The 20,059-nt window shown below is 39.7% G+C and overlaps 1 protein-coding gene across 1 annotated transcript in view; it reads left to right on the top strand.

Annotated features, from left to right (window-relative positions):
- Positions 1-2,065: 2,065 nt before the first annotated feature.
- The window catches only part of PAWR (pro-apoptotic WT1 regulator), a 118,957-nt gene continuing 100,963 nt past the window's right edge, over positions 2,066-20,059 (top strand). The window contains exon 1 of the mRNA XM_047741097.1: positions 2,066-2,900. Coding sequence (XP_047597053.1) covers positions 2,373-2,900 — 528 coding nt within the window. The 5' untranslated portion in view covers positions 2,066-2,372. The remainder of the gene's footprint in view (positions 2,901-20,059) is intronic.

Here is a 20,059-nt window from a genome sequence, read left to right as displayed (position 1 = left end):
AAAGCTGAGTTTCAGAGAATTTAAACAACACCTCCAAGATCTCTCAACTACTTATGAATTTGTGTTCAGGCACACCGAATCCTCTTTCCACTGTATCCTGCAGGCCCCTCCAGGTGAAAATCCTTTGGTAAGTTGAAAAGCATTAACATGAATCTGTCTAATGCCCAACCCTCCTACTACCCCCTTAAAACTCAGAAAACAAAACTCTAGTGAATCTGTAATTGAGGAATTTCAGGTGGCACACCCTGGATGGTACTAGTTAGGCTCAGCCTTTGAAACCAATTCCCAAGGAAGGCCTTTAATTTTCTAAGGATTTTTCCAGAGTTCTCTCCCTGCTACCCACATGTTCACCCCAACAGCCAGACCAAAGAGAGAACTGTGTGACTTTCCCTCTGAGAAATAAATAGCATGTGAATCACTTTCTGCCAATCTCATTCTTGTGGCAGGCACACACTGACTGCCCACCCACCATGTGCCACCTGGGCAAAACAGGAATACTAAGAAGGAAGAAAGTTTTATGTTAGGTAAGAGTGTGACTCAGGGCTCGCCTACTTTTTTTTTTTTTTTTTTTTTTTTTTTCAAAGTGGTGATCTGGCAATTGTAGGCTGTGACAATGATGTGCCCTGGCTCCACTTGTAATATAGTGAGATCTGTCTCTTGAGGTGTATGATGGTGGCAGTCCACCCAGCCCTGATTCAGAAATGTTAGATGACTTGCATCTGAGGATAAGATATACCCTATGACACGTTTAAGGTAGAAAAATAGAGTCAATCACCGCCCGAGGTCACATTAGATCAGCATCAACGCAGTTTTGGTATCTTGGTATCTTAAATTCTCTCTCTGTAAAGAAGAGGTGTAGAGAAGGATTAAAAGGACAATTCCAAATAGGATTCGGATGCCAATGCAATACACTGTAAAAACGAGTTTTTCCTTTTCTCTTGCAAGCCTAAAATAGTAAACCCTTGATAGTTCACTGATAATTTAAGCCCCTCCTTCTTTCAGCCCACCCTTTCACCCAGAAACCTCAGGCTTTGCTCAGAGAGAAGGGTCTGGGTTTGTTTCGGTTTTGTTGTTGTTGTTTTTTCCAACTCTTCTGCCTGCCACTCTAGTACCTCTGAAGAGGGGGCAGCGACCAGGAAAAGGGACGCGCGACTGTTTTCCCATCCCAGCCAGTCAGGGCTGAATCATCCCAACTTCATTGCATTTTCCCCCTCGGCCAGCCCCATTCTTGATTTTCCCTCGAAGAATATATCTTGTACTTAAAAGGAAGAGTGGTGGGAGACGGAGAGGCGGAGAACAGGAGCGGGGTGCAGGGCGTGGAGGGCTGTCCCGCTCCGAGTCAGCTTTGCCGCGGGGCCCGCCGCTGCAGGGCCGCGAGCCCAGGAATGTGCGGTGGGACAGGCGGGCGCGGGGCGGGCTGCAGCGGCGGGCTGGACCAGGCGGCGCGCACCTGAGCGCCGGGGGCGGGGCGTCGGCGGGCACGACCCCCCGCACTGCGCGCCGCGCCCCTCGCGCGCCGTCTCGGCCCTTTCCGCCCGCGCTTCGGCGCCGCTCGGTTCCCCTCCCGCCCCTCGCACCCTCCCTCTCTCCCTCCCTCTGGCCCGGAGGAGCCGTGAGATCTGGCCGCGAGTTTGCAGCAGCTCCTTCCGCGCCGCCGGCCGGGCTTACCTGGACGCCTACTCCCAGACCCCACGCCTCGCCCTCCACCAAAACTCTCTCAGGTAAGGGGCTGCTTGGGCCGCCCGAGCTCGACCCTCGAGGCGGCTGGACAGCTGGTGTGTGTACCCGTCCCGCCTCCTCAGCGAGCCGCCTAGGGGCTTCGCGCCTCGCCCAGGAACGAAGGTGATGGTGGTGGGGACCTTGGCCCACGGTGGCCGGAGCGAGGGGCAGGAGGTCCGACGGGCCGACAGGTGGAGGGGTCTGGCCCTGGTCCCCCGACCGCCGCAGGCGCAGACCCCGGTGGGGATGGGGCAGGCGGGCCGGGGGTGGGGACAGGCCCTTTTCTCCTCCCCTCGAGGGGCGGCGATCGTCCGGGCCCGCTGTGTAGGTGCGTCGGAGAAACTTTGCAGGGTGGGGACTCGGCAGCCACTTGCGGCGGGGACTGGGCAGAGCGCTTTGCGGGGGGGCGGGGGGCTCCGAGGCGGGCCGGCGGGCAGACCCTCCGGCCGGGCGAGGGACCTAAACGCTTCTCTTCCCCGCCCCCTTTTGTGTTTCCCCTCAGACTCAGCGGCCACCGGGGGAGCCTCGGCCGCCCCCACGCCCGGGGGTCGTTCCCTCGCATCCTCCCGGCCTCGGGAAGGCAAAGGCGGCGGCGGCGGCCGGAGCGGGGCTGGGTGGCCTGAGGTGAGAGCCCGGCCGGCCCCGCTGGGAATATGGCGACCGGTGGCTACCGGACCAGCAGCGGCAGCAGCGGCAGCACCACAGACTTCCTGGAGGAGTGGAAGGCGAAGCGCGAGAAGATGCGCGCCAAGCAGAACCCCCCGGGCCCGGCTGCTCCGAGCGGGGGCGGCAGTGACGCGACCGGGAAGCCCGCGGCGGGGGCTCCCGGCACCTCGGCGGCAGCCGCAGCCAACGAGCTCAACAACAACCTCCCCGGCGGCGCGGCCGCACCTGCCGCCCCCGGCTCTGGGGGCGTGAACTGCGCCGTGGGCCCCGCGGCGCTGCCCCGGTCCACCCCCGGCTCCCGACGGCCGGAGGACGAGCCGCCCCCCACGGCCACCGTCGCGGTCTCCGCCTCAGGGGCACCGCCGGCCCGGGGCGACGAGGAGGAGCGGGACGGCGCCCCGGAGAAAGGCAAGAGCTCGGGCCCCAGTGCCAGGAAAGGCAAGGGGCAGATCGAGAAGAGAAAGCTGCGGGAGAAGCGTCGCTCCACCGGCGTGGTCAACATCCCCGCGGCAGAGGTGAGCGGGCGGGGGCGGCGGGGGGAGCTCCCCGGCTCCCGGGCCGCCGAGTTTCCCGGCTCTAGCCCGTCCGGTATTACTTATCCTTTCACCGGGTTAGGCAGGCAGCGGGTGATGGAGTTTTACTCGGTGCTTCCTGGGAAGTTCCCCAAACCCCAAGTGGGACACGTGCTTTTCAGGCTTCCTGGCTGAAGTCTCAAGATTCGGGATCCTTCTGTTTAGCGGTGGAAAGACAAAACTCCAAAACTTTCCCACCTAGGGTTGTTTGTTTTCACTTAATCAGTTAAAAAAATTGATTAATGGCGATTACGACATACTAAGTTTGGTTTCCCACGTGTCTATCTGAAGTTATCAGATTGTTTATCTCTTTTCTCTTGACAGTGTTTAATAGCACCTGTAAAAAAACGTGTCCTTAGCACTATCCAGCACAACTTTTTCAGTGTATCCAGATGAGAATATCCAAATAAAGATAATACTATTTTATCTATAAACCAGCTTTGGGGAAAAGCGCTCCTCAGCCCCCCACCCCCATCTTCCTCCCACCCCGCAGTTAATTCTGAGTGATAGGACAATAGGAGGAAAGTTGTAGTAATCCATAATTCTTTTTGCTACGATGATCTTTCCTTGTATTTAAATATTTGGCTCTGTATATTGCGGAAAAGAGTTGTGGTAGGGGGTTTGTTTTTGTTTTGTATTTTTGAGCTGTCTCAACATTCCTGCAGGCAGCAGCATCTTCCTATTAGAGTGAGTGGTGAAACATTTTTACTTAATGTGTAACCGCACCTATCTCTGCCCTCAAAAAAAAAAAAAAAAAAAAAGTCCTAAACAATTTTGGTTACTTTAATAGAAGCGCACTGGTTTTGGGAAGTGATTACACAACTTTGTTTCACCCAAAGTAGTTGCATCTTTTTCTCATTGGCTCTTTAGTTTTTTTATTTTTTAATTTTTTACATTTTTTTACTCGTGGTTTTCTAATTTATTCAACTTTGATGACCAGTAAATAAGAATATACTACCTTTAATTGCGATTTAAGTAAAAGCATTCGCAGTAAGTTAGGGTGTGTGTCAAGCATACCCAGCTTTTTAAGTGTTAATATGTTTTCCATACCTGGAAAATTACGGTTTGTCTTTGAAGGATATATTTTTATATGCATGTTTCAGACAGATTTTTATCAGCCAGCAGAACTGTCCTCTGTGGTTTGCTACTTGCACAAAAGATCTGTTATTCATTAAATTGCTTTAAAAGGAATTTCATGAGAGTGGTAATCAAATTTCTAGGTTTTTTTTTTGTTGTTGTTGTTTTTAGTTAAAAATATGAAGATTAAGGGGAAACTAAAGACAAGGCCTTGGAAAAGTTACATTCCTCAACTTTATTTTTAAAAGTAGCTGATGGTCCAAATAAAAGAATTAGTCATTTCAATCTTTTCCTCATTGTTCATCTGACAGGGGTCTTATTTTGCGAAATATTTTGGCAGATGTTAAACTTCATTTTTGTCTGGCTGCTTATGCTAGAATTGTTACTTCTCAAGTACCTTTTTTGTTTTTCTTTTTAACAAGGGTAATGTTTACTGGGGGAAATCAGTGTGGTGTATCTTATGAGATCCTAAGAAACATCCTTTGTTAATACTGCTGCTTTGGGTTAGAGAACATAGTGCTGAGAATGTAGATGACTCCCCACTACAATTGAGTCTAATACTCTGGAATGTTTTTCGTTTGGGTGTTGGCAACTCCTAAATTTAATCTTCCTTAAAAACAAACAGCTCAGGGTACCATTTTTTGTCTGTGGAATTTGAACCTTTTTTATTGAATAGGGAATTGAAGACTGCTTTCTTTTTGTGGTAACTATGGTTCTATCTGTTGCTGGTGTAGGACGCAACAAAACATGGTAATGTTTTACTGCAATATCTAATTAGCAGGCATACTTCTTAAGGGCCTTTTCATTTTCATTTAAAACAACTTAAGTCATTCAGATTATTTTAATAGTGGTAAATACATGACACAAAACTTTAAAGGTGGGCCATCTTTATATCTTTAGGTTGTTGTAGGTGATTGTTTTTTTAGAATTGTGCGCTATTCATTTCTCGTAGTAGTTCCAACATTGAGAATGTCAGTGGCTGTGGAGTTTCTTGTGTAATACAACTTTGCAATCCTGGTTTAAGAAGTCATAATATTTTTAAAAATTTTCAGGTTTGCAAATATAATAAAAACAAAATCACCAATGTGTCATTTAGGTGTGGACTTGTCCTCTTATATAACGTTGAGAAAGACTTTTATTTTCAGGCAATATTCTCAGCCAAGTTTATATTAGAAGAGGAGCATGTAACTTGTATGCAAAAGCCTATTTTAGTGGTTGATAAACATTAAGCTCCTTCAAGAAGTATTTATTAAACATCTGTGTGACACATTGTGACTTTCATTAACTTATTTTAGTAATTACAGAGTATTATAAAATTGTTGTAAAGATACCTGACAACAGCTGAAGACACCACAAATAGCTAGAAGATAGTTTCAGTGAGGAAGCAAGTCAAAAACTTAAAGTGTATATGGGGATGGGAAACTGGAGGGGGGAGATACTGCTTGTAATAATTTTAATAAAAAGTGCAAATATTCAGTTGTTGGACAAACTTTAGTTCTCATTTACTGAGGTAAAGATTATTTTAAAAATGTTTTTTTCTAAATTTTTACTTTATTTTTGGGGGCAGTAGCCCAAATTGGATAATTTGGATGTGACATACCTCCTGCCATTCATTTTGGTATATGTTTATTAGAACAGTCAGATGTTTATTACATGTCTGTTTTCAAGGCACTATTGAAAGTGCTGTAGAAAAAGAAGAGTAAGGCAGTGTATATTCTCAAGAAGCTGAACTATAATCCAGGAGGAAGGATAAGGCATAATTATATGAAAAAACTTAAGTACTGAGTTAACAATTGAAAAGCCATCTTAACACAGCAAATTGTTTATTAGAAATATTTTATGTTTAGGGGCGCCTGACTGACTTGGTGGAGCGTGCAACCCTTAATCTCACAGTTGTGAGTTCAAGCCCTCATTGGGTGTGGAGGTTACTTAAAAAAAATCTCTATATATTTTGTGTTTAGAGGAAAGTGATGATTGGGCTGTGAGAAGCTACTGAGGATGAGGGTCTTGAGCTGAGACTTATATTTCTGTAGTTATATATTTAAACATATATTCACACATACATGTATATACCTGTTTGTATAGTATTTTAAATATCAGAGTGCAGTGGTTCTTAATTGGAGCAAATTAAAATCATGTGAGGATCTTAAAAAAAATGCTCCCCATGGAGAATACTTGCCCTCTCCCTCCCTGACTCCGTTTTGATTTAATGGGTCTGGGATGGATACTAGGCATTAATATTTTGATAAACTTCACATGTGATTCTGCTGTGAGTCAGGATTCAGAACTATTGGGCTGCAGTCTGGGGATAGAGAAGTGAATAGGACACAGGCCTTGTCCATAGGGCCTCTCAAGTAATATAGGGAACTGTGGTAAAGTACAGCGTTAAGTACAGCCTGTTTCCTGAGCAGGGTATCTAACTTGTGGAGGGGATAGTTGAGGAAGGATTGCTGGACAATACCACTCCAGTTTTCAGAGTGCTTATGAAGATATAATAATTCAGTAGGTCGAGGTCAACTGGCACTGAAGTTTTGATTTAAATATAAAGTTAATATATATCAAAACTTACTATTTTCATAGTGATTGGCTAGAGTGCTTTATGTGTAGTTTTAATTCATGCTCACAGCAATCCCAGGTGGTAGTTATAGTTTCTCTTTTTATCCTCATTTCCAGAAGACAAAATGGAGACTTAGAGAATTTAAATGACTCGGGATCACATGGAAGGTGAATAAGTGGTAGAGCAATATTTAAATGTTTGTGTGTGTGTGTGCATTTTGGGAAAGTGTTTTTAGGAATTAACCTACTCCGGGGCCACCTGGCTGACTCAGTTGGTAGAGTGTGTAATTCTTAATCTCGGAGTCATGATTTCAAGCCCTATATTGAGTGTGAAGCCTACTTAAAATTAAAAAAAAAATAAAAATAAAAAAAGAACCTATTTTGCATTATTTAGTTTATTTCCCTGTAGCTTTTTTTTTCTCTCTTTATTAGAGGTTCTCCTAAATAATTTAAAAAACTGATTGGGGAAAACAGTAAATGGAACTGAATAGAAATAAAGGTCAAGTTTGTAGACTCAGACATTGCTTCTGACTCTAATTTATAGTTGGCTTGGCAAGATTTTGAACACCAGGTCACCAGCAAAGTCTGTTTTGGCTAGAAGTCAGAAAATGTGTCTTTGTTTTTACTTAAGTGATACGTTGTTTTTCTGTCAAGATGGGGCTAAACACTTGCCCTGTAGTTTGAAGGAGCATGTGATATATAGAAAGCACTTTTAAGTGAGCACAGTTTTAAGTTACAATTATTTAATGTATTTATTGAGCATTATGTAGGACAAGTTCTACTTAGTAAACCATGTAAATCCAGGTAGATTAAGAAATGCCTTTCGGTATGCCCAGTATGTTCCAGACTGTCTACCTTTCTATGTGATGAGTCAGAAGAGGAACTAATAGTGACTCAGGTTGGGGAAAATTGAACTTGTGAATAGGGTAGATATAGCAAAAACATTAAGACTGCTTAATAAGATATGAAGCCCAACTTCCCTAAATGTTTGAACTCATTGATGATGTAAATTAAAATTTTAATATTATTAGGATTTGTAAAGAGTCATCTAAGCTGAGATGCCTTTTTCTATAAAAATAATTATGTAATTAAAATAGATAACATTTATGGTGTGCTTATTAAGTGCTAGGCACTGTTCTAAGCACTTCACATGTATTGGTGCATTTAATTCTCACTGCGACCCTATGGGAAGATGGAGGAGAGCAAGTAAGTATACTTGCTTCGAGTCACAAATGTGGTATGGAGCAGAGTAGAGATAGTCTGCCTTTAAACCATCTTACTGTATTTCAGTGAATTGATACTTTATACCTAGTTTAAGAAAGACAAAGATAATTTTAGCAGTAAACTAGAAGATGCTAACATGTGACTATAGAATTTGAAAATAGCCCTGTAATAAAAGGCAGATAAAGTTGAACTTTATTAGAAAAACTTGAGAGCAAATAAACAGTAACATTAAAATTCTTATTTAAAATCACTGTCAAGGGTTGCATGGGTGGCTCAGTCAGTTAAGCATCTGCCTTTGGCTCAGGTCATGATCCCAGGGTCCTGGGATGGAGCCCTGCATCGGGGCTCCCTGCTCAGTGAGAGCCTGCTTTTTCCTCTTCTCCCTGCTGTTGCTATCTGTCTCTGTCTCTCTCAAATGAATAAAGAAAAAATCTTAAAAAAAAAATCACTATCAAGCTAGTGGCTTTATTTATGCTCTTTATTATTTGTGCATTGGTTCTTAGCACCTGTGATGTAGGCCAGAAAATTATGCTGTTTAGTAGCAAGGCTAATATATGTTTTAGAAGTTTAAAATGATTGACAGATTAGAGTTTCAAATTTTTTGAGTGCTTTTTTCTTTTTAAAAAGTGAGATATAATTCATTGATTATAAAATTAATCCTTTAAATTATTCAGTTCAGTGGTTTTTAATGTATTCACGAAGTTGTGCTCTAAGTGCTTTTATATTTTCATCTTAATTTTTTCATTATGTTTTTAGAACATGTGGTACCTAAGTTTTAGCTTCCCACTCTATAAAATGCAGCAGTATTCAAATAATTCAATCTCAGCTTTTCTTGCATCTCACAGAGAAAATGATATTATGGTAGAATTTTCTCCATTTTATATTTCTTTAAACATCTACCATTTGTTCATATAGGAGTTTGTATAAGAGGTATTTAATTAAACTGAATGTAAAATTTTTTAAAAATTAAATTTTTAGGGTGCCTGGGTGGCTCAGTTGGTTAAGTGACTGCCTTCTGCTCAAGTCATGATCCTGGAGTCCCAGAAGGAGTCCTGCATCTGGCTCCCTGCTTAGCAGGGAGTCTTCGCCTCCCTCTGACCCTGCACCCTCTCATGCTCTCTCTCTCTCTCTCTCTCAAATAAATAAAATCTTTTAAAAAAATTAAAATTTTAAATAAATATAAAATTTTTTAAAAATTAAAATTTTACATATCTTTCAAGGAGCTCTGCAAAGCTCTGCTATCTAAACATTTGGGAACTTTGATTCAAAGTTTAAAAAAAAAAAAAGAATTTTAAACCACCTGAAGTCTTAGTGATGTTACTTAAGTCAGTATCTTAGTGGCTTGGGGATGTGGGGATTAGGACCACCTGTACCAGTATCACCTTTGTTGTTTATTTGGAATGGAAATTTCTGGGATCCAGCTCAGTCTGGGGAGAGGGAGAGGTTACTGAGACTGCAGAGTCTTAACATGTTCCTGAGTGATTCTTGTACACCCTAAAGTTTGGGAAGAACTGACTTAAATGCCCTGTAATGGTTTACTGATCTGTCAAATGAAATTGATACTGATTATCTAACAGGATTGTTACAGGAATCAAATAAAATAATGTTGGTATATGTGTTCTAAAAATGATAAAGTGATAAATTATAGTTACTGTGTGGTTATATCGATAACTGTTGATGTCTAATGGAAATTTTCTTATTGGGATGTTAAATTCTTTTTTTTGTTCCTTCTAATTAAAAACTTAAAAAAAATTTTTTTTGAGATTTTATTTATCTGTTTAACAGAGAGAGATCACAAGTAGGCAGAGAGGTGGGCAGAGAGAGAGAGAGGGAGAAGCAGGCTCCCTGCTGAGCAGAGAACATGATGAGGGGCTTGATCCCAGGACCCTGGGATCATGACCAGAGCTGAAGGCGGAGGCTTTAACCCACTGAGCTACCCACGTGCCTCTAATTAAAAACTTCTTAAACATTTTAACGAAGATAACTTGAACTACTTGGAAATTCAAAGCACCTTAAACATTTATGAAAAATGTTGCATCTGCCTTGCTTATTTTGAATTTGTTAGAAGTATAGACTATAGGAAAAAAAAAACCAAAACTCTACCTTAATATGTAATTTGAACTTTCATTCATTATTCATTTTTCATTTTTACATATCTTTAAGGGAAGGTGTATAATCATGTTTGTAAGTGTATTTAATACTTAGTGGTTCAAACTCTTAAATCAGGTTTTGTCCATCTTATCACAAAATATTCCCAACTGCATGATTTTTTCTCTTGTTCACTATTACATATTAAATCTATAGGCATTCTTAGCTAGCCAGTTGATTCTTAAAATATCTGGTTTTGCTGAGGGAACTTTTCAGTTTAAATCTTAGGCATTTGTGTTTATAGCCATAGACATACTGTATAGAATCAAGCCTTAGCCATCTTTCATATTCTTTTTGGGTTACTTAAAAATACACTAGGCACCATGTCTGAATGAAATTGTAGGAACATGTAGTTTCTACACGTGGCAAAATTACATATCTCAAAAGGTAGAAACTGCTCCAGTGAGTTCAAAACCTAGCATGTGAAAATTGGATAATAAATATATATTCTGAGATAGTCTAGAAAATTCCTTCACCAAATTCTGTGGGTCATAAGGTAGTTTTCAGTAATAGTTTCATTTTGTTTTATAGGGCTGAATTTTTTTAAAACAGTCTGTTGTATTCTGAAGGTATTTTAGGGTTTTGCTGAAATGAATGGAAAGGAGAGAATTTACAGATTACATTTCTGTAATACTTAAATTTGTGTTTGCAGTTTCTTTATATAAACTCTAGAGGACTAGCTGAATAAGAAATAAAAATAATACAGTTTGAAATACAGGGTGAAAACATGTTTTATAATAAAATTAACTTTAAAAGATGCTATTTAATATTAAGCTTATGGACATAAAGTGAAATTCACAAGTTACACAAAGTATGTAATGACTTTGTATTGCTTTTGGAATTTCGTGCAGAACATTTTAATTTTTATTATTTATTTATTTTGTTTTATTTTTAAAGATTTTGTGTATTTGACAGAGATACAGCAAGAGAGGGAACACAAGCAGGGGGAGTGAAAGAGGGAAAGGCAGGCTTCCTGCTCAGCATGGAGCCTGATGGGGGGCTTGATCCCAGGACCCCAGGATCATGACCTGAGTCGAAGGCAGATGCTTAACGACTGAGCCACCCAGGCACCCCCAGAATATTTTTAGTAGTACTTTAAAAAAGAATGGAAATCAGTTTGAAAAACAGTATTAACATTCAGAATATGGTACTTGAGGAATAAAAAGTAAGATTGTATTAGCTGCAGTAGTCAAAGAGGTTACTTTGGGTTTCAAATTCTTGGCAGGACTTGATATCCTGTAGTGCAGGCAAAAATTGATCCACACTAAACTTACATAATCTTAATTTTTTCTGCTGGTAAAAGTAACATTTAAAAAAAAAATTGAATGTCTTCATTTTAGTTCCCTTGTAGAAATACAGGAAAAGATAAACATCACCTGTTATCTTATTTATATAAATATTTGTTTCAGATCCTTTTTCTCTCTATCTGCATAAAAAATGGAACCACACTATACAGATTTTATGTGCACTTAGTAGTCATTCATTGTGAGTTTTTTATGATGGTGTTCTTCAAAAATAAGGATGGATTTTTAAAAAAAAATGAGTTTCAGGTGTGCAATATAGGGATTATTTTCTTTGTGGTGAAATACTAATGAGAAAATTCTGACTGTTTTGAGTGTACATTCAGTGGTATTAAATATATTCATATTACCGTACAGTTATCATCACAGCCCATCACATTACTTTTTTCGTGTTGTAACATTGAAACTCTATACCTATTAAACAATAACTCCTCATTCTGCCTACTTAGTCCCTGGCAACTACCATTATACTTTCTGTCTTTAAGGATGGATATGGTTGTGTTATTTGGTATTATAATACTTGAGCATTACTTCATTGGTAAAGGACTCTGTTGCTTCTTTGCTCTATTATGTAGCTGTCTGATTGGCAGATAAGTAAGTTGTCTTAAGATAAACAGATATATATTTTTTGTTTTCATGTATTTGTTTCCTGAAGCGTTCTTCAAGACAAGTGTTTGGGTCTTTCAAAGCACCTCATAGATACTAGGACCTTCAGATTTTTGTGAGGGATGCCCAATTTTTTCAAGATTGATTTATTTATTTGAGAAGGAGAGAGAGAGAGGGCAGAGGGACGGGGAGAGAAAGGATACTCAAGTGAACTCCCAGCTGAGCATGGAGCCCAGCATGGGGCTGGATCCCAGGACCCTGAGATGATGACCTGAGCTGAAATCAAGAGTTGGACACTTGACTAAGATGCCCCATGCCCATTTTTTTTTTTTTTAACCTCCTCTGTGGCCTTTGATTTCAGTGGGAAATTGGTGATCACAGTTGCAGTAATTATAAGTGTGTGTAAGTTGTAATTCAACCTAAAAGCTCCTAATTATACATGCAAAATCACACAATGAAAACTATAGGACATAAGGAAAAAATGGAGTTTAGGGTCATAATACTCAGAAATTTTGTCAGTAACATGTAAAAAGATAGAAATATAATAAAGAGCAGCACAATTTTACACATGTTGAATGGTTAAGAAATATGTAAATACTACAATAGATAGGAAACTAGACCTTGAAAAAAACCCGAGTTTTCTTATAGAAGTGGGTGTCAAAAGGGTGACAATTTGTGAAATGTTGGAAGAAGGGTTATCTGAATTGGACTGAAACTGTTAACTCCAGATGTGGATGGGTTCCTACACCAGGAGTGAGCTGGCAGATATTTCAGATGTGTGTGTTCTGTGTCATTCTGTGTGACTGGGTTGCATTTTCTGTGCTCACCTAGTGTTTCTTTCAGTTGCATGTAAGCAGATGTGGTATTTGTATTATGCTCGACTTGCTCCCTAATATATCGGTTGTGTTGGAACAAATAAATCAGTTTTCTAAATAAATATTATAATGTATATGTAAATATCTGTATGTATACGTTTATTTATACATTTATGTGCACATCCTCGTTCATCCAAAATATGTGAAACAGTGGCTTGAGAAATTCAATCTAAGTAATGAGATGGAGAAAGGGCTAGGGAGCAGGTGTGACTAGAGATAAGAATACTTATTTAAGAGTATAATAATACTGATTGCTAGGGCAATGGCAGTTAGAAAAGGAAAGGGATGGATGGATGAAGAGGTATTTCATTGGTGTTAGAAAATTATGTAACAGTGTTTTGAGCTGGAAAATTCCTCCTCAACCTTCCTGCCTCTAGCTGAGGGTAGCACACACCTACCTTCCCACCCTCCAGGGCTACCTGTACCCGGACTCCTACTAAATCTTGCTTATTGTTTTCCTTCTTTCTTAAATACATCGACTTTCCCTCTTGGTTTGTTCATCTTGCCATGAAGAACTGTTACCTTAATTCTGCTTCACTTTCAACTTAATTGCTCAAGTTGCAGTATTGTTTTCACCTGTTAACTTCCATTTCATTGCTCATTTCTTGTTACCTCATTGAAGTTGATCTCTACAAGGTTGCTTGTGACCTCCTAATGGCCAAATGAGATAGCTTTTTTTCTCCTTTCAGCCTATTTGACTTCCCTGTAGTATTTGCCCTTGTCATTTCTCTCCCTTGGGTGCTACAGTATTTTTGTTAGATTCTTTTTTACTTGGTTTACTCAGAAACATTTGAGTGCCTGCCATTTGCCCCAAGCTCAGTGCTAGATGATACATAGATGAATTACATACTCACCAGTCTTTAAGGAACTTTCTGTCATCTCTCAGAGAAAAAAATAATTTTTAGTTCAGGCTGCCATAACCATACCATAGTCTGGGTGGCTTACGAACAACAGAACTTTATTCTCACAGTTCTGGAGGCTGCGAAGTGTCAGGCAGCAGCAGAATTGGTGTCTGGTGAGAGCCTGGTTCCTGGTTCACTCACATGGTGGAAGGGGTCAGAGAGTTAGCTTTTATCAGGGCACTAATCCCACTCATGAGGGGCCCCATCCTTATGAGCTAATCTCAAGGGACCCACCTTCTAATATTGTAATATTGGGGGTTAGGGTCTTGACATAGAAATTTTGGGGAGACACATTCCAAATAAATGGAATTTGGTATAATGAGAGCTCTGATAGAGAAAAGAATAGAATACTGAACTAGCTCTGAAAAGGGAGCAATTAGTTACAGGAGGGAGTCAAGGAGGGCTTTACATAAGATAAAGTAGTATTGAGCCCTGTGTCTTGACTGATAAAAAGGATTTCCCAATTGAGAGGGGAGACTCGGTAACATTTTGTGTGGAGGAACTAGCATTTGTGAAGGCACAAAGCCAGGAAATAATAACATTCTATTACAAATATATCTCCTCTGTGCCCTCCATTGTATTGGGGGATTTCCATGTGTTAATTCTAATCTTCACATTGATTCACAAGGTAGATTTTAAAAATATATTCCTCGTTTTACAAGATGCCTTGAAGAAGTTGTGACTTGCCCAGAGGCCATACTGGCAGAACTTGGATTTGACTCCAGATTTGTTTGGGTGCCAGTGCATACACATGGGTTGTCACTGTTGGAAAGAGGGAGGGATATGTTCTAACAGAGGAAACTTTGATGTTCAGAGAATTCTTGGTGGGGAGTGAATGGAGAATGGCTGAAGAGGAACTGAATGTCATGCCAAGGAATTCAGACTTTATTCTGCTCTTCTTCTGTTAGTGTTGTTGGCTGGGTATTTCCTTCCTCTTTCCATACCTGTATATCTAGTAATGCTGACTGCTTCTGGAATGGAAAACTTTAGCCTGCCTAATTTGAAGTCATTAAGAGGATCTTCTTGTTCAGAGGCAGGTATCTGTTCAAAAATGATAAACAATATAAAATCAGGTAAAAATTATATGCATATAATAGAATAAATAATTCTGAATTTCCATATGGGTTAAAAAGAAATGAGAGGATAACCTCTAAGCAGAGTTGTGCCCAAGTAATTCTTTTTATTACAAAAATAATTCTGTACTGTAGGTAGATTTGGGAGTGGCGTTTTTAGTGGAGTAGGATGGAGGAGATGGGGACTCTGATGGTATTAAATTGCCAGATTCTGTACTGAGTGTTATCATGAAGAAGTTTATAGTTTTATATTGTCCCTGGGTTTAGATGTGGCCTGGTACTTGATGTGAAAGGTTATGTTTTTTTCCATTTCCACTTTCTTAAGATTGATCTTGTGATATAGATTCTTGGGATACAGGTGTTAAAGGGTGAGCATTGCCTTTGAATCGTTTCTCACATACTATTTGCTCAACTTCCACAGATGCTCCCTGCCTGCCCCCTTATCCCACAGATGCTCCCCGCCTGCCCCCTTATCCCTTCTGCCTCTGTTATCTTAGTGGAAGTCAAGTGCTTCTCCAAATGATGTTTTAGGAATAGTATTTATTTTTGGTGATGCAAAGGTAATGCCTGCTTCTTTGTAGAAAATTAGAAGTAAAATTAGCAAAAACAGGATTGTGCAAAGATCAGCTATAGATTACTATATCAATTTGACATGTTTTTCCATTTTTATTTTTACACAGTGGGATTAGACATGTTTTTCCATTTTTATTTTTACACAGTGGGATTATATTCTGTGTACATTTTTAGAAACTTAAACATGACCTATCATTGAACGTGGCCAATAACAATATTATTATTTCCTTTTAAACTTTTTGGAAGAGATGTTAATTGCTGAATATTTTTTGCTTCATAATCATAACTTCCCACTGTCCAGTGGTAACTCTTACTTTATAGTTTTGGCATATAATTCTTGAGTATAAAAAATATATATCCAGAAATTTAATCATTCTACAAATACAATTAAACCTTTTTGTTTTCAGTATCTCATGAGCATCTTTGTATGCCAGCAAATATATACCTGTGTTGTTGTTATTTTTTTTTTTAATTTATTTTTATTTTTTAGTAATCTCTACACCTAGCATGGGGCTTGAACTCACAGCCTGGAGATCAAGAGTCATGTGTTCTGATTGAGCCAGCCAGGTGCCCTACTGTGTTGTTGTTACTCTTAATATAGAATATTTCATAATATGATGTTCTGATAAAGCTACCATACATTTGCTGCAGTCTTAGTACATATTTTATTTGATTTTTCAGTCTCAGTACGTAATACATGTTAGACACTGATGTAGGCCTTTTGGGCATATGAATTGCTGTATCTGTTCTGTTACCTGCACTCAGGATTTGAATGTGCTATATAGTTCATCATTTTGTCCTTGAGCAAGTTATCTAATTTGGAGAAATATGTATTATGTAGGATAATTTTGAAACATTAAAGAGAAATGTATAATATAATAAAGTGTTAAATGTTATGCCATGCTGTTAGTACAGAGAGCCAGGAAGTTTCATGGAGTGAGTGTGAGATTTGAGCTGATCTTGAGGGACTATAAGAAGTGGACGCATAAAGAAGGGAGTCATTATTTCAGACTGAGAGAGCAGGGTGGGTAAAGTTACAAAGGTCGGAGTTAGCAACTTGATTGGAATAAGTGGTTTATATTAGGAAATAATAATAGTTAGGGAGCAGAATTGTGAAGGATCTTAAAAACTGGGCTGAAAATTTTAGGCTGATGTGTCAGCCTAAGGAGAACCTTGAGTAGGATGTGTTCATATTTGTGACACCAGGAATTTAACAGGATCAGCTTGGTAGTGATGTGTAGAATAGGTTAGAGGAAGGGGAGAATGTAAGTAAGGAAATGAATTGGGAGGTTGTCATACACAGTGGGGAGACATTGTATGTAAAACCATTAGAACATTGTAGTAGAATATAGTTCATTAACATTCTTAGTTTTATGTCTTGTTTAATTGGCTATTACTGTCTTCAGTTGGAGTGCTTAGGGGGGCTTATTATGAGTCACATGAATATTTCAAAGATAATAAACCAGAAATCACTTATACTACAAACTGGCTTTTAGAATATTTTATTATTTAGATTGTAGGTGGAGAGAAAGGCATTTGTCTCTTAGGATAAGCAAGCCATGTTAATAAATAGGTAGCATTTGCATGCTTACTGGGCCTGGCACTATTCTAAGCCCTTTATGGGTATGAACTCACTAAATTTTTATTCTTATTTTTATTTTATTTATTTATTTTGAAGGTTTTATTTATTTATTTGACAGCACAAGCACGGGGAGCCAGGGGGAGCAGCAGGCGGGCAGAGAGGGAGAAGTGGGTTCTGAGCAGAGAGCCAGACACGGGGATTGATCCCAGGACTGTGGGATCGTGATCTGAGTCAAAGGCAGATGCCTAACCAGCTGAGCCACCCAGGTGCCCTGAACTCACTAAATTTTTAGAAAAACTCCAGGAAGGTAACTGCTATATGTTTTACTGATGAGGAAAGTGAAGTATAGAGATGATAAGCCATATTGAATTTCTGATTTGAAGAATTAGATGCCAACTTTGCCTCTTCACCCCCATGCTTTCAAGTTTACAGTAGGAGCAGTATCACCTTTCAGCATTTGCCTGAGCAAAGTTGACATCCTTATATTTAACTTGCTTTCAGGTTTTTATTTTATTAAAGATTTTTTTTTTATTTGTTTGTCAGAGAAAGCACAAGCAGTGGGAGCGGCAGGCAGAAAGAGAGGGAGAAGCAGGCTCCCTGCTGAGTGAGGAGCCTGATGAGGGACTGGATCCCAGGACTCTGGGATCATAACCTGAGCCGAAGGTAGATGCTTAACTGATTGAGCCACCCAGGTGTTCCATCTTTCAGGTTTTTAATTAAGTAGTTTGTTTTAAGAGATTTTTTTTCTCTTTCCTGCTTATTTTGAGGTAAAAGCTGCATGTGAGAGAGGCATAGCAAACGATTTGGAAAGATATCCATGGACTGATTAATAGTGATTATCTCTGGATGGTTGAATTGAGGAGATTTTTGTTGTTGGAATGTTCTTTGTGTAATCTTTCTTTGTAGAGATTTTCTCTGTGACCTAAGGCATGGGAAGTTTCTGTAGATACTCCAGGGGTATTTGAAAAGGTGTGTATTTTCTAAGTATAGAATTCTGAGTATTTTCTGTTAAGCCAATCTCCCAAATTATGTTCCACATCATTTAACCTTACTTATTTCTGTCTTGTTTGATCTGTTGTTTCTTAGATGATATACTGATGTTAATTGCTGTTGGCTTGTCAATTTCTCCTTGAACTTTGACAGAATTACATTTTATAAGCAGAAGGTTAATGGAAAAAATACATAACTATAAAATCTCAGTTTTCAAACACGTAGTAGAGGGATACAGTTATTAAAATTGGTAGTTTGGTTTGATGTTTCTTTTCTTTAAAGAATCTATTTATTTAGGGAGAGAGCACGAGCAGGGGGAGGGTCAAAGGGAGAGGGAGAGAATCTGAAGCAGATTCTGTACCAAGTGAGGAACCCAGCCTGGGGCCTACTCCCACTACCCTGAGATCATGACCCAAACCTAAACCAAGAGTTAGATGATCAACTGACTGAGCCATCCAGGTACCCCTAATGTTACTTTCAGAGCTCTACCCTGGATGATCTGAACCACTTATATTAGATTATAGTAACATGTTGGAGCAGTTTTAGGTTTATAGGGAAATTGAGTAGAAAGTAGAGAATCCCCATAGCAGGCTCCCTACCAAGCAAGGAGTCCGATGCGGGACTCCATCCCAGAACCCTGGGACCATGACCTGAGCAAAAGGCAGACACTTAACCAACTGAGCCATCCAGGTGTCCCTATTTATTTTGAAAGTAAGCTATATACCCAACATGTGGCTTGAATTCCCAATCCTAAGATAAGAGTATGCTTTGAGAATCCTATGGACTGAGCCAGCCAGGTACTCTGAATGAGTTATTTTTAGTGTTTTTGAAGCCAATTGATTTTTCTATGAAGAATTTTTACTCTTAACTAATTGGAATTTTTTGTTCAAGAAAAAAAAATTATAATAATAACACATAAAATGGGTATTTTAATGTTAAGATGTTTCATCCATTTAATTTGGTTCCAGGACCAGATTTGATAGCTTTTTTTAATAGGCTCTATATTTTATTTTTAGATTTTTTTAAATAAGGTTTTTAATTTATTTATTATTAGAGAGAGCATGAGCAGGGCAGAGGTAGAGGGACAAACTGATTCCTGGCTGAGCCAGGAGCCTGACACAGGGCTTGATCGCAGGACTCCGAACCAACGGAGCTTATTAACCAGCTTAATCAACTGAGCTTAACCAGTTGAGCCACGTAGGTGTCCCTAGACTTTATATTTTAGAGCAATTTTATACTTAGAGCAAAATTGAACAGAAGATACAGAGATATCTGATGTATCTTCTGCCCCCACCTATGCATAGGTTCCCCCATTATCAGTATCACCTAACAAGAGTGGTATATTTGTTTAGAATTGATGAATCGCACTGACACATCATTATTACCAAGTCTGTATTTTATGTTATGATTCATTCTTGTTTTTGTACGTTCTGTGAGTTTGGACAAATGTATAATGTTATGTATCCATTGTTATAGTATCATACAGAGTAGTTTCACACCCTTAAGAATCTTTTGTGTTGGATCTCTTCAGCCTCCCCTCCCCACCCTTGGCAATCACAGATCTTTTTACTATCTCCATAGCTTCGTCTTTACCAGAATGTCATATAGTAGGAATCATGCAGTATGTAGTCTTTTCATACTGGCTTCTTTCACTTAGTAATATGCATTTAAGTTTCCTCCATTTTTTCATTAGCTCGTTTTAGTGTTGAATAATATTCCATTGTCTGGATGTACCACTCTATCCATTCACCTACTAAAGAAGATTAGTTCCAAGTTGTGGCAATTATAATTAAAGCTATTATAACCATCCATGTGCAGTTTTTTCTGTGGACATAAGTTTCCGTTTCAGTTCCTTTTTCTTCTAAATTTTCAGTTTCTTTAGGTAAATACCAAGGAGTGTGATTGATGGATTGATTGAATGGTAAGAGTATGTTTAGTTTTATTTATTTATTTATCCATTTTTATTTATTTATTTGTTTTAGAGAGACAGAAAATGTGTGCATGAGCGCAGGGAGAGGGACAGAGGGAGAGAGAGGATCTCAAGCATACTCCCTGCGGAGCAGGGAGCCTGAGATGGGGCTCCATCCCAGAACCCTGAGATCATGACCAGAGCCAAAACCAAAAGTCCTATACTTGACCAGCTGAGCCACCTAGGCATCCAAGTGTATAGTTTTGTAAGAAACTATCTTCCGTAG

Source organism: Lutra lutra, chromosome 8 (genome assembly GCF_902655055.1).
Source record: "Lutra lutra chromosome 8, mLutLut1.2, whole genome shotgun sequence".
Classification (NCBI taxonomy): domain Eukaryota; kingdom Metazoa; phylum Chordata; class Mammalia; order Carnivora; family Mustelidae; genus Lutra; species Lutra lutra.
This window is presented reverse-complemented; position numbering and strand designations above follow the sequence as displayed.